At 37.2% G+C, this 15,428-nt stretch overlaps 1 protein-coding gene across 2 annotated transcripts in view; it reads right to left on the minus strand.

Moving 5' to 3' along the window:
• The window catches only part of WWC3 (WWC family member 3), a 94,536-nt gene that overhangs the window by 4,937 nt on the left and 74,171 nt on the right, over window positions 1-15,428 (minus strand). Inside the window, exons 10-20 of one of the 2 annotated variants that reach the window (XM_072427387.1) lie at window positions 13,561-13,650; window positions 11,394-11,947; window positions 8,078-8,195; window positions 7,127-7,201; window positions 5,610-5,696; window positions 4,459-4,651; window positions 3,558-3,725; window positions 3,309-3,460; window positions 1,638-1,800; window positions 846-1,010; window positions 23-115 (exon numbers count right to left, since the gene is read on the minus strand). In XM_072427387.1, coding sequence (XP_072283488.1) covers window positions 23-115; window positions 846-1,010; window positions 1,638-1,800; window positions 3,309-3,460; window positions 3,558-3,725; window positions 4,459-4,651; window positions 5,610-5,696; window positions 7,127-7,201; window positions 8,078-8,195; window positions 11,394-11,947; window positions 13,561-13,650 — 1,858 coding nt within the window. Of the gene's footprint in view, window positions 1-22; window positions 116-845; window positions 1,011-1,637; window positions 1,801-3,308; window positions 3,461-3,557; window positions 3,726-4,458; window positions 4,652-5,609; window positions 5,697-7,126; window positions 7,202-8,077; window positions 8,199-11,393; window positions 11,948-13,560; window positions 13,651-15,428 lie in introns of both variants that reach the window. The other variant, XM_072427380.1, reaches the window with a different exon arrangement.

Below are 15,428 nucleotides of genomic sequence, written 5' to 3' on the forward strand. Positions count from 1 at the left end.
ACACCTAATTCTTATATGATACCTGCTTATAGCGAAGTGTCCGTCTTTCCAGTGTATTTCGGATGAAAGGTGATTTTCTCGGTAATGTGGAACTATCACTATCACTTCTATAAAGCTAAACAGAAACAAAGAAAAGATATAAAAAATGTACAAATGGGGAAAAAAAGACAATGCAGAATATGAACAACAGTAAACTATTTTTAATACCATAGTCTATTAAAATGAAGAGAAAAAAAGCATCTAGGTTAGCCTAGATGCAATAGGATGCTTTGTTGGATATATTTTTTTCCCAATATAAGTTTTCTAAAACGTGTTAAAATGTTTGCTTTTAGTTTAACAAATAATATATAAAGTCAATGGAATTTCACACAAGCAACAACAATGTCTGTCAACTTAATAACAGTTTTAGCTGGAAATAAATAATTAGAAAAGGTCTCAGTTCTGGCCTCATGAGTAAAGGTCTAGGTAACAGTACATGTATCCTGAAAGAAAGCTCAAATCATGTACACAAGAGCCTTAGCCTTCACACAAGTGATCAAAACTCAGTGTAGCAACATCTCTATTTACTGTAATGTTCATATTTCAACCATTTATCTCATTTATTTAGGCATTCACATAAGCAAAACTGAAGGCAATGCTTTACGTTTACATTTGTGTATTGGTTTAGTTAATGGTTTCTCATTGTCCTAACCTTACCTAGTTTGTAAATGGGAGTTGTATCCACATACACCCACAGGTTAACGTTTCCTATCTTTTCAGCAACTATTAGTATACTGTATATTGTTTAGGCTCGACAAAGCTATTTAGGCCAATGCTATAAAATCCGCATGTTACTTAGCACTTACTCTGCAAACATATTGACTTCTTGCACCAGGAGAAAACGTCTGGGAACGGACAATTGTACTGCTACGGACAAAAGGAGACCCGCGAGACCGGCGACAGGTCCTCTCCTTTTTCATAATATTAACCTCATCAGGAAAGGTATCTTCTGTATTGGTCTCTTTGTCTATCTGCAAGTCATATATTAAAGACATACTTTCAGCATTAGGTCAAACAGTAAGTCATTTGCTGTAAACATGCTTCATTTCTTTTGATAATATTATCATTAATAATGTTGCTGCACAAAAGCTCTGCCTACAGGCTTCCATCATTATGAGAAAGCATTTCTTCTTTTTATGAGTTTTTGTGAAAATCTGCAGTAGGCAAGGCAAAGCCAGTCACTGATGTACACAGATCATAAAGCCATGGGCAGCCAAACTGACTCCACCTTCAAAATAAATAATCTCTAGGTGGATATCAATCAGGAACTAAGCAGAGTGGTTCTCCACTATGTGATCACTCACCAGTCACTAAAACATTCCCTGGTGGATAATCATTGCTATTGAAATACATGGACTTGGAAGATTTGCCACCAGCGAATGATTTGGTGAAAACTCCTGCTGGTAGCACTGTAATATGAAGATTTCAACATTAGTCTGCATTTTAATAAATAATTTAACAAATATTTAGGATTGTAAACTATTCTCAGTCAAAGTAACCGAAGAATGGTAAAGCTGCTAAATGTGGCATGGTCATATACTGCAGGTGTGAATGACAGGGTAAGCTATCTGGTAAAGTTTTGCTGGACTAATATTTACCTTTAAAGGCTCAGTGGTAGCCTTTACTGAACCATACAGGGTTGCCTGCCCTGCACACACTTGCCCATGGAGGGCATCGCCATACATTGTCTCTGAATAATGTGGACTCATTGGTGTGCTGTTACTGTGACATCCACTGTCAACAGAGTCTGCTTGCCAGCTTCTATAACACAAACAGACACAAACAATACGGAAATGAACACATGCTGCCTTTAACATTAGGAACAAGTAAAGTTTGTTAAAAAATATACCATATAAAGGACTTCATTAATTGATCTACTCATTTTAAACATGAATATTTAAATATTTACTGTCTGAGAGGTAGGTAAACAAAGTAAGCATACAGCACAATAAAAAATACAATAAGCAGAGATTGTATGCAGTGACAACTGCAATATTTTGATTTGAAAATTGAAAGACCAATTAGTTGACATTTCTATATATTATCAGCTGACAATTAGGGGTGAGAAAATCTGCTCAGGTTCTTAAAAACAAAAACATGGAAAGCCAGGGACTTTCATCGAGGATATGTACCAATAGCAAGATTTAAAAATGCTGCATGTGTGGACAGTACTTTTATGCAGGATTAAGGAATACACTTGAAATAAATACTTTAAATGACATGCTTGGGGGACACCTTACAGCCTTTTCTTTTAGCTGTTTTTTCATCAGGCAGTACTAAGCCTGATTTAACCGCTGTACGTAGCAATCATGACAGATCAAAAAGCCATAGGAAGGTGTCTTTCAAAAACAAATACAGCCAAAGCACCACATTCCAGCCTCCCAGGACAGAATCTCATTGTATGCCTGTCTGCCATTGTAGTATGTATTTGGAGGAGAATGGAATGCCAATCTTTTATTTACACTATAGGGATACGTGGGTAAATATGTGGTGCTTTGGTGCACAGAAAATGCGACTCCAAGAACAGGTAGTCAGCAACAATAGAATAATGAACTTTAACCACCTGAGCGTTACACTGAGGTCTAGATTTCTGTACCAAAAGTGATCCACTGTTTTTCATGAAATTTTTTTTTAAATTGTAGACCTGTAACTTACAGAAATATGTCCGAACAGGGGTTCTAGTAGATAATATGAATATAAAGTGAAAAATCTCGGGGTTAACCATCCTTGCAATTTTTTTTTGCCCGAGCGAAGGTCGGGCTTAACGGCAAGGAGGTTAAACCCCTCAAATTAAAAAAAAGTCCTATCAACATAAAATAAAAACCACCCTTTTAAGCCCAAACTGTTTTTTTGCAGAAAAAAAAACAGTTTGCAATAGATAAATCAACCTTAAACTAAAAAAAAAATTAAATTTCTATGCTTCTCTTTACAACAGGTTTTAGTAAATCACAACAATGGTCATTTTGATACCACCTTATTAAAGTCATTAAGCTGGCTTTTTGGAAAGTTCCATTATACAATGCATAATTGCAAAACTTTCCCGTGAATTTGAAACCTAAAGGATTCCCTGTGAACTCATGATAGTGGCAAACTTCATTCTTTCTGCCCAAATCACTTAATCTTTATGTGCAGTTTACACTAAAAGTGTCTTTCATTTATGCATTTTTTATTTTATCATAAACCAATGTTTGATTGACCCAGTGTTTAACAAGGTTACTTAAAAGATATATATTCTTTTTTTTTGAGTGTTGCCACAATGTCACATGTACCTCTCTGAGGTTGCCTCTACTTGGTCTTCCTTGCGTTCCATCTCTAGCATCTCTTCTTCAGTGTACTCCAGCTTCACTCTCTCCACCTCCAGTTCTCGCTCCACTGCTTCTAGCTGAGCTGTTGTTCGAGCTAATAACACTGACACGGCATCCTGAACAAAGTGGCAAATTCAAAAAGTTACTACTATTCCTAAAGTACCAGCAGAATGGATAATATAGCTCTCATTTAGAAATTTAAGAGATGCTCACTGTTTTTGTTTGGTTAGTGATTCCAGATGCTTGAGCAAGACCACGGCCACCACCACCACCACCACAAGCTTTCTGAGGTTCGGCACTACTGTAGATCTCAACAGGATACCACTGAAGATGCATCTCTTTTGCACCTTCATATTCAGACAGGCTGATCTGAGCAATTCCCTGTAATAACATGAATCTCTGTGTTATTACTTGGACCCTCCAGAAACATTATATAATAAAATCTAAACCCAGTTTAATTCACATCAATAAAATACAAGGCTGAAAAGAATACAGTTTCCACTGGGTGGAATGATATTGGAATGGATTGAATATTGGAACGGATTTTTTAAAACTCATTTGCTATTTGTTAGCAAATGTTTTCAGTCCTGGACCAGATCCATTCCATGTTTTGCTAGATCACCCAGCTTCACTAATAAAGGTGTATCCTCTCCAGGCTTGGAGAGCTTTAATAAATCAGGCCCACAGCCTTTATCGCCCATGTCTAAAATTTTTAAAAATTTCCCAAACTTTCCCAGGTCTACTTACAAAAAAAAAACATCCTAAAACAATGGGGACCTGCCCCCAGAAATAAAGAAAGAACTGTAACTGAATGTGTCCAGCATATCCACTTTTTGATGTCTCTAGTGAACATCCAGCCAGCCAGCCAGGCAGTATTTAGCATCTCTTGTTTTTTAGGGAAACATGCACTTTTGATTTATTGTTAATTTAATGGACACCTCTTGGTGAGTTACCATGATGATTTACATTTGCGTGGCATAATAAAATCCATATCTTGCCAGCAAATATACAGTATAAATCATAAAAAAAACGAAAGGTCTTAGTTATTGGGGAAGAACAATTAGTATTGCGGCAGAGAAATTTTACCTTTGTTTTACCATTAAGGCTTACTTACCAGTAGTTCCTCTTGCTTGTCAGGGAGCACAGAACACAAATACAGCTGTAGGGAGCTACGGTTCAGTTCATTGGCTTGCATGGGGATTTGGAAAATTTCATTAAACATCAGTGGCATCTGAAAGTCCAGAGCTTTCGAACAGTAGGTGCTTGGTGTAGTGGATTCAAGGGAGGGCAGGTAGACTCTAATGTGACTGAAATGTATATAGAAAAGTACATTGTTAAATATAATGAAACCCAAAAATGACAAAAAATAGCATCTCGTTTAAAACTTCCTGTTTAATTAATTTCAGTCATTATTAATATTCAGCATTTTTTTTATTATTATTATTATTGATTGATCAAGAAATGCTGTTAGAGATCTTTTATCTCATATCTCTTTCATATTTAATATGTATTAATATGAATATTGCAATATACAAGGGGTCCTCTAACCTCTAAGTCACACCACCACATACCTCCAAATCCACTAATTTTCTAACCACTGTCTCGTAAAAGAATTTTACACCTATGAAAAACTAAAAGCTGAGTTCTGGAAATGAATTAAGGAAGTCAGCAGAAGTAAATGTACAAACCTATTCATCTCTGGTTGCCTATATTTTTTAAAGCTGAATTTCAATCTTGCGCAGTTGTACAGGCCCCTCTATTGTAATAAAAGTGTCCACTCTGATCCTGTCCTGCCACCTTTTGTTCACTAGATTCCAGTTCTTTTGATACTGAAAGTCGTAGAAGCACATGTGCGCATTGCCTAGAATAGTCTGCATGCAAATATGAGCTATCATAAAAAAAAAAAAAAAACCTTTTCTCCAAACTGGCATTCACTCATCAAAGCATTTTGATACTTACATAGCTTGTCCCAAAAGCCAGTCTATCACTTTTATCATTGCTGAGGGTTCTTAAGAGAAGTACTAAAGCAGGGAGGCTTCAGAAAGCTATGTACAGCACACTGTAGAACCCTCCCACATGTCACGTTATTATTATATTACTTAGAGAAGTACAGAGACCCAGTAACAATCACTGGGTCTAAAACGTAAGTAATAAAAAAAATAATGTAATAAACATATAGTTAGTATGTTGATGAGAGAGAGCAAAATGGGAATGGCAAAATACAGGCAGAATACATTTCCACTTTAGCAATTTATTTATGCTTACATTTTGCTTCCTTGCTTGAGAGTGAGCCCATTAAAATGTTTAAGTTGCAAAACATGTACAAAAAGACATTCACTTCCATAATCATACCTGCAATGAAACACATAATTAAATATTGAGACATACAGGATGATGGAGCAACATATGTTTGACACATATGTGAAAATTCATATCACAGTGCTTAACCTCCCTATATAATAGTATAATAAATATAATAAAGTTTGAAACACCAAATCATGTAAAAATAATACATTGAATACATATAATTACATACAATAATATATACTGTAAAATAAATGTTCTTGAAAACAATGACATGATTTTACACACATAAATCCAATGTACTGCATTCAATACAGTTATTTTGTATTGAACGCAATACAAATGGATTTTGAATTTCCCACCCCGCCCCGTCGGCAACGTACACACGCACTAACGTCACCAGAAACTCCCCTGGTGACTCATGGTCTGCAGAAGCCGGTCGGAGGAAGAAGACGGTGATGGACGGTGCGGGACACCGGTGGATCAGCTAAGGTTGTATTCCCTATTACTTTCCTATAGGTTTACCTACCACGAGTGTGACTCGGGGTTACCGCTTTCAGCAACTTTTTTCTACCCCGAATCACACTCGGGGTTACCGCTAGGGAGGTTAAAGCAGAACATCCACTATGATATAATATATATGATTTATAAAGACACATCAAACATTATTACAGATTACTATCATTCTTTATAAAAATGAACAAAGACTATGCTGTAGTTGCTGAAGCTTTTCAAGATGAAATTCTGAATTTTTTTGGATGATAAACCGCTCTCCCACCACAGGCTTTATTGTTAGCACTATTCAGGTTTTTAGTCCTAACGTGGTAAATCTGAAAAATTCAGCCTGTAGTATGTATAGCAGGTTTAACTAAAGAGAATGAATGCATTAAAAGTACAATAAGACAGGGTTTTAAATTACATGTAGACTTTAAAACCAAATATTGTTGATGTGTAGTGTAAATTTTAACATGGAACTAAAGTCCACCTTGAACAGTTGGCGATCAGGCAGGTTTTTACTGCAGAAAGGGAGAGGTGATGTCCTTTCTGCAATAACTTTTTACCTACCTGATTTCCATCCAGATGTCAAATTTTCGCTGAGCTGCCAATGCACATTTCAGTGTTTGTTACCAGGGATACCTGGCAAGCCTGGCTTTCCTTGTGTGTGCCGGGAATTAATAACTTGTTTAGTTCCCTTTTAAGTATTACCTTTGGAACTGAACCTCTGAAAGTTCAAGTGCCTGATTTATTAAAGCTCTCCAAGGCAGAAGTGGATACATCGTCACTGGGGATATGTATCCTCTCCAGCCTTGGAGAGCTTTATTAGATCAGGCCCAAAGTCTCATGGTCTAGCTGTGCCTAGCTGTAGCCGTGCACCTAGCCACATTTGTTTATACATTTGTAGGTGTGATTCTTCAACACCCTGATAAAAATCCAAGCCCTAAGCTTATGAACTAGGTTCTCTTTGTTAAGCCACTTACACTACTCCAACATGAACTTCAGGTTCCTTCCTTTTTTCAGACCCTTTACAGACAGAGTCTTCAACATTCTCATTCCTGTAAAAAGAAAAAAAGAATAGGAGCAAGATGAATGATTCCATTTTTGCTGTGTGATATAAAAAGTATTCTGTTTTAAGAAATATTTTAAAGACATAAAAGAAGATATGATTATTTTGTACAGCCTCTGCACTGAACACTGTATTTCATAAAAAGGAATAACATAACAGGGAAATCTGTATCAGGGACACAGACACAGATGAAAAAATAACAGGGGTTCTATATACTGCTCACTAAATTAAAAGAAGAAAAAGTCATATTTTTGTCTAATGCTTTTGAAGGTTTTCTCTGACTTTCAGTCTGGTGAAGCGTTTTCAGCATTATAGTAAACGAGGATACATCTTTGTAATGCACCCCAGAATAGCAGATTCATGGAAGTTCTGATCTAAAATTCTCCACCAGTCATCCTTGGGGATAACAATATTGTATCATTCTGCTAATTTTCTGTAAAGCCAAGTGCTGGAAGAATGACAAACCCCTCTCCACTTCCTTCTGAGGGGAAGATGGAAAAGAAAGCTAATGGGACATAACCTGACTGGATAGATTTTAGAAAAAATTTTTTTTTATAGTTTTTTCTTTAATTAGAAAGACTGGGGGTGCTTTATAGGTGGGGGTAAGAACCTCCGTTTATTTACAGTTGCCTTAAACACATGCTTATCTGGACTGCACATATGGTACAATGCCTGCTGAGATCTGTCCAGCCCTGCTTATTAGATCACAGTAATCCTTAAATGAACAAATAAAATAAACCTGCAATAATATATTACTGTGTAGAGAATTTTGAGCAAATAGTTTGACAAATTAAAAAAAAAACAGTAAGAGAATAACATTCAAATAGGTCCCCATTGTTTTAGGATGCATGATCATGTAGGATACCTTTTACTTAAGGCTTCAAAAACACCACTGTCACTTGCAAGAGAGTCATCTGATAAACCAGCAGAGACTCCTCTGGTTCTCTCTAGTTTAATTGCACAGTCTTCATGGATTGTAATCCCTGCTAGAAGAAAGAGACAGAAGATTAACTAAATATTTACTGCATTCATTTGTTTTACATCAACAGTGGAAAATACATTTATTTCATAGTTGTTTCATTGTTTTTGCAGGGGTACAAAAATGGTGCATAAGGAGACATTGAGCAAACAAAAAGGTATAGTAAACAGCTGGATTAAGTACGGTGATTGGAATAGTAAAATGAAGGTTGCCAAGCCAATAAACATATACAAGAAGAAAGGGGAGGGAGGGGTTTGCATGATTTTAGGTTGTAAAGAAGGCATATGACATCAGTTTTTTCCCCAGCCCCACCTGGCACTTTCAGCAACCACTTGAATGTTTTTGGGTGGTTACTGACGAGTTGGGCGACAATACAAGGGCTGACACCCACCTACAGAATCTTTCCACCCAGCCTAAAAACATTTCTGGGTTGAGCAGTGGTGATGGTGTGAGCATATAAGAGTTACGTACAGTATGGGTATGGTGTAGAGGTTATGGATAGAACATTACTTTTATCATTTTCCACAGTCATTGGAAAAAATATACTATCTTGTCATTGTGCTAACAACAGTTCTGGGTCCAGGATTTTGGCAGCAGTATTCCTTTCTGGTGCTGAGGAGTTGAATATGGAAACAAGGGATTAGGTTGAATCAAAAGCTAAATTTTTTTTATAGTTTTGAGTGAATTGATAAAGGCTGAGAACCTCTTTCAAACGTATTGCTGTCTCCACTAAGAAAATACACTATATCTAAATAGCTGTTTTTTAAAGGGAAACAATATGAGTCTATTTACCCCTATGAATGTGTGTCGCAATGCACACATATAACTGGGAATGGAACTTTAGTGATTCATGTGGGATTTATGTTAGGAATAGAGTTACAGTAAGGTTAGTGTTAGTGATAGCATAGGTCCTAAAATGTACTATTAAACAGGTTAGGAATGTCCACTGTAAAAAGCAAAACTATTAAAAGTAAGCAACAACTACAGATCCAAGATAATGACTTGGGTAATGCACAAATTTACTTTTGTCAATTAGAGTGTTATCTTCCTTGAACCACAAGATGGCAGCATACTACCTTCAAATCATATTATATCCATAAATAAATATAGGTAAATTATGCAGTTGCAGTAAAACCACAATTATGAGTAGAATATATACAGATAATTAAAATAGGATGATGTTTAACTTGCTGATATAGCGTATATACACAGAAAAGAAAACATATGAATAAACATGGGATTTGACTATATTAACAATGAAGCACTGATGGAATGCAGCACTGCAGCACGCTCTACGCTGAACTTACATAACAGGAATAGGCCGTGCAGATAAAATACAATAGCACTACTGTCACATACCACTATAAATACAAGAATGAATTGTCTTTCTGGTTTCACTGTGTTCCTAGGTATCCTTGTATAACTCTGCCATGTTTTCACAACTTTAGATATATATATATATATATATAATAACTTTAATGAGTTAAAAGGTAAAAGTCAATACAATGTTTCATTTACCTTGGCTCTGGCATTACCCCCAAAAATAGCTCTTCATGGACGTAAATAATGCAGGAATCAAAATTCTTAGTTGAGTACTGGAAATGATGGAATAACAATTCTTTCTTTATGTACTTTTTACTTCTGTTATATACTGTGGTGAATGTTGCCAACAGTAGGTTCCTGTACAGAACTGGCTTGGGGGCCCCCCTGCTGAACTGACTTGGGGCTCCTGTGGGGCCCCTGTTGGCTTAGGAGGGTCAGGGGCCCTTGTTAAGTGACACACTTTGCACCTCCCTAGTTATATATACAGGTACCCCCCGAATTAAGGACATTCAACATAAGGACACCTCCTAGGTACTAATTGGGGCATGAAGGGGGTGGTTTGCATGACTTGCAGAAGAAATATTTTGCTAAACACAGCTGAGGTTGGGGGTGATCTTAGGGGGGTGAGCTCTGCAGCCTCTTATAACTCTTTAATGACCAAGACAAACTGCATTTTTTGCACATCAAAGCACAGCTTGCTCCAGAATGTAATGAATGTCTAGGCTCCATAAAGTTTTTTTTTTGCTTTGTTTGTGATTAACTCACAGTAAGGATTTTATACAGAAACTGACACCATGCTGCCAAATAATAATTTGAGATAAACATCTGTCCTAATTGCATTTATTAAAATAATGTACCTGTTCCGACTTACATACAATCATACATACATACATACATACATACATCTACTTATGAACAAACCTACAGTCCCTATCTCGTATGTAACCCGGGGACCACCTGTACCTTGTATATATAGAGAACATAAATCCATGAATATTTTTTAGGCAGAAATAGAGAGTGATTTGTAAATAGGACATCTTTGTGGTTTTAACAAAACTAGTCACCTCACTCTCTGTTTTCTATTGCTGAATTTAGTAAAATTTTAATTTCTTAACTCATATTCACTTCAATTGATGAAGTTTGGAGATCACTTTACTAAAGTGAGGTACTTTTCTCTCTGATGCAAACTTGTAGAAAGTATCTGAAATGAAATCTAGATCTAAAATCATTTTAACTTTATTAGGATCATTACAACTTATTATATTTTAGGATATTATATTTTAGGATATTATATTTTTAGGATAGAGAAGAGTTATGTAGATACAGAATTTATATTGGTGTCTGTGTTTCTGCTGGGAGGTTTTCACCCCTTTTTGTAGGGAATCAGATGGCAGCAAACGGATTAAAAGTTCTCAAAGTCTGCTAATGTGACCAAAAACAGCAGGGGATAGGGAAACAAATGTGTCTCCTCTTGTAACCCCAAACTATGGTTGTCTATGATTGTCTTTGAGAATGAAAGTGAAGAAAAATCCAATTTTGTCACCAGAACAAGAGGTGATAGATAATTGTCTAAGAATGGGATTCTGGTTTGGAGAGATCTCCTCTCACTTCCTGTTTGTTTGGGGAAGAGGAAAAAAGGAGTTCTACCAAATAGGACAAAGATATCAACAACAAAAACATTTCGATAAAATTTTAACCATTCCTTACACTGCTCTACACTTAAAAAATGTCAAATTGCAAGTTGGCATTTAGATGTTGCATGCCGCTTGGAGTTCCCTGGCTCATCATTTCTGATAAAACAAGCAATGTCATCATTTTTTTTTCCTGTAGCATTCTTCAAGAGCAAATAACTGTAATACTTGTGACACTATAAACATACCGGCACCCATTTGAAGACTTGGAAAAGGAGCTTCACTTTTTTTTTCCGAGTGACAGCCTTGCATGTGAGAAGATTGTCCCTTGGTCTCTTCATCAACCAAACAAGAACTATGTCCTCTTAAGATTTCCAAAGCCCCCATTATTTCCTCCAGACCTTCTGACATTTGGGCTAGAGGAGAATCGCGAGAAGCGGACAGAAAAGGTGTGTCCAGTGGGGAGCTTGGCGGGGACAGCGAAGACAATGAAGATCGTGATGACAGTGAGGCTAATGACTGCGGGGTATCCAAGGACATTTTTTGTTTACTGAGCTTGGGAAGCCCAGATGTTTCCAAATACTGACCATCTCTGTAAAAAGTATCTGATGCAATTACATCATAGCGCATATGCTGAGAAAATTCAGAGAAGGGTTCAGGCTTCTCATAATGCGGAAGGCCGTAAATGTCTGTGAAGCTTATGGAGCTCAGAGACCCACGACTTGATGCCAAAGATCCCCGACTTGAAGCCAGTGACCCTCGACTGCTGCCGGACGACATGGTAAGGGTGCTAGCAGATAAGCTGAAACAGAAAAGGAAGTAAAATCTTATGAATACCTTATGTAAAAAAGAGTTCATCTATGTTTAAAACAGAACTGAAGAATATAGCAATTCATTGTATTACTTCCCACAAAGGATGGTCTCTGCAGGAGATACTTTTATTATTTGCCATGAACTTGGATGGTTTTATACTGAACCTAATCCTTCCTCTTATTCTTTTACCAGTAAGTAAGTAACTTGTTACTTGTTTTATCAAATGCAGCTGTCAGTATAATTAGGCAAAATACAGGGCAGATCTGTTTAGTGCTCTGCCTCTAATACAAAAAAGAGGTGTGGATAAGGCTGTGCAATTATGCATGCATTAACTAGGCCAATAATCTCATACAAGCACAAGGAGAACATACAAACTCCATGCAGATAATGTCCTGGCTGAGTTACAGCAGGGCTAGTCATTGAGCTACCAAGCATGTCTGACTAAGCCTGACAGGCTCTCTTTGCCACTTTTTGCTCTCCCAGTCTATGCTCTGCTGTAGAGTGGATTGCAAAATGTTCATAAATCAAATCTTTATGCACTGACTGTATGTGTACAAAACCCAAAACAAACAAATACATTGCAGCTAACCAGTTCTTAGAAAGAGTAGATTAGTTTTTATTTTTTAACCCTTCTTGTTCACTTCCTAAAAAATACACTGTCCTATGGTGGCTACACTCTTTCCCCCGCTGTATTTGTAGGGGACGCCATGGCTGTCACCCAGACTTAAATACAAACATGTTGTTCTCTCTTTGTTTCAGTCACATACAGCTACAGGGTAGGAGAGTTTACTGAAGGAATATTCCATAACTGTGGCCCCCAACCTTTTGGACTTCATGGACCACTAAATTTATGGTCTATGGACCGTGCATGCCAGAACCTGCCCACTCTCCCATCGCAGGTCTGAGCCTGCGATGCATACAGGAGACATGGTTCGTGGCTCTGGTCCTTTTCCTGACCCTGCTGGGGGTTGCACCATCCAGGGCCGCGGACCACTCCACAGGTTGGGACCGCTGTTATATAACATAAAAGATTATTTGTGCTTTCAGTTCATCTTACAAGAAGCAGTAACAACACAGACTGGGAGATATTTTCTATACTATGTGTGATATGTTTTAAGTTTGAAAATGAATGCAGTCATCACATCTAAGGACTGGTAGGTTGGGCTATGTACACACATCAGAGGATTCAATCTGGCATGTGTACAACGCTCATCGCCTGTCGTTCTGACAACCGTTCCGGCTGATTCACAGACAACGAACAAGGAACAATCATAATGAGAGTGAAGGGGAGAGAGCACAGTGGGTGCTGCTCTGTTGGTTCTCCCCCTTCTCCTCTCCATAGAGCAGAATGGTGCTGTATGTACAGTGCTCGTTCATGCATCTTTCAGTCTTCTGTCGTTGGAAAGGATTGTGAAAGATCCTTTCCAACAATGATTATTGCACTTGTGTACCCAGCCCTATTGCATTTGTGTTTTTTTAATAAGATATCTCTAAACACTGCACAATACTTTTCTCATTTTTAATGTCTTTCTGTTTTGATATATAAAGTTGCATGCCCTGGGTAATTTGATTTGGGAAACAAATATTCCTGTGAATACAAACCTTTTTAATTGAGTGTGAAGGTAAGACGTCAACCGAGTGGCTTCTTCTAGATGCTTTAATAGGTAGTTTTTCTTCTCTTGTAGCAGTAACCTACAAAAAAATATATTAAATAATATTGAAATATGTAAACGTATGTAAACTCTAAGGCTAACTGACTGCTAATTATAAATGTTCTGTTATATGTATAAAACATGTACAAGTCATAGTTGCTTACCTTAGTTTCTTTAAATGTACAATTCAGTATTAATTTATAACAGTCTACAGCAGGCTTCCTCAACCTTTTTAACAGAAGGGAACCTTTGAAATAACATTTTCCTAGCAGAGGTTATAATGTTGGCTCTTCATGTCCCATGAACAGTTATGAGCTATACATTGTACTGTGTACACTGATATGTTGCTCATGCACCAAGGTGAGCAGTATACTGCGCGTGTGTCCACATGTTGTACTGTACATGGGCTAGCATGGCTGAAACTTAGACCAGGAAAGAGAGGGCACATCCTTGTTTTGGACAGGGGGAAGTATGACTGTTACAGTGGTTAAGTTGGGGCTCCACAGTAGCTGAGGTATCCTACAGCAAACTTACAAATAATGATTTCAGCTGAATAGATAGAAGTGTAATTTAAGAGGAATATCTGATACAAAGTAAGTGTGGCAACTGGACATACTAACATTTTACCATAGCACGTAGTAGCAGCTTACTACTAGGTAGTCAGTTTTTCCTAAACAACTGTTTCCTTTGCTAACATTTTTTAATGTTCCATGAATTGAATTAACTATACACAGCCAACAAAGTTTTACATAACAGGAAGTTACAGCAGTAGAAGATGATGTAGCAAAATTAGCTTAGTGGAAAAAGAAATCAGTATCATTTTCAAAAAAGAAACCCCTGACAATTAGCAATGGCAGGAAACTCTTTTTTGGCTCCCTTTGTTTAGAAATGTGGAATGTTAATCTCCATACAAATGACTTGCACAAACAGTGTAACGTGCTACAGAAAATATTTATCTTCCTGAAATACCGGTATCATATTCTGCAATGCAAATAATGGAAATGGTGAAAGAAAACTGCCACATATTTTATTATTTTAATGTGCTAAATTAGACCTGAACTTAAAAACTGAAGATTTGCTGTTTAACAGGAAACATTTTGCTTTATATACATAGATTTAGTTTTTTTTATATTTATGTCAGGTCAAAATAAAAAAATGAAGATGGGGGGGGGGGGGGGGGGGCGGGGGTCTATAGTTCAGCAACACAAACCTCAGCAGAGCTGAAGTGCATCAGATTTGCTGTATTGTCAGTTGAAGCAGGAGTCTAGCAACTCACTAGATTTGTTTCAGGTTAAGAGATATTGCATGCACAAAAGGCATGCTGTGACCAGTGCACACCCATTTACCAATTTGCCATCTTAACTGAGGGGTAAAGCAGATCATTCAAAATAATTTTCCTAGAGCAAAGCAAATGTTTCCTCTGGGATAGGACCAGAATCGGTATCTGCTAAGTACATAAAAGTTCAAATTTCACTTCTCTATGGAAAGATCTAGTATTAATAATATTACTATTATTATTATTATTATTATTAATAAACAGGATTTATGTAGCGCCAACATATTACAAAGCGCTGTACATTAAATAGGGGTTGCAAATGTCAGACTGATAAAGATGACACAAGAGGAGGACCCTTCCCCGAAGATCATACAATCTAGGAAAAGGGCTCTATTTATAAAGCAGGGAATCTGACATTCCGGGAAACATTCTCTGATGGAGAATAAGTTACTGCCATTGAAACACATGGACCTGGAAGATCATCACCAGGGAATGTTTGCAGCCCCCAAGGATTTATCTCTCCTTTGGCCAACACTAACCCA

The sequence above is a fragment of the Pyxicephalus adspersus genome, chromosome 1 (assembly GCF_032062135.1).
Source record: "Pyxicephalus adspersus chromosome 1, UCB_Pads_2.0, whole genome shotgun sequence".
In the NCBI taxonomy this organism is placed as follows: Eukaryota; Metazoa; Chordata; class Amphibia; order Anura; family Pyxicephalidae; genus Pyxicephalus; species Pyxicephalus adspersus.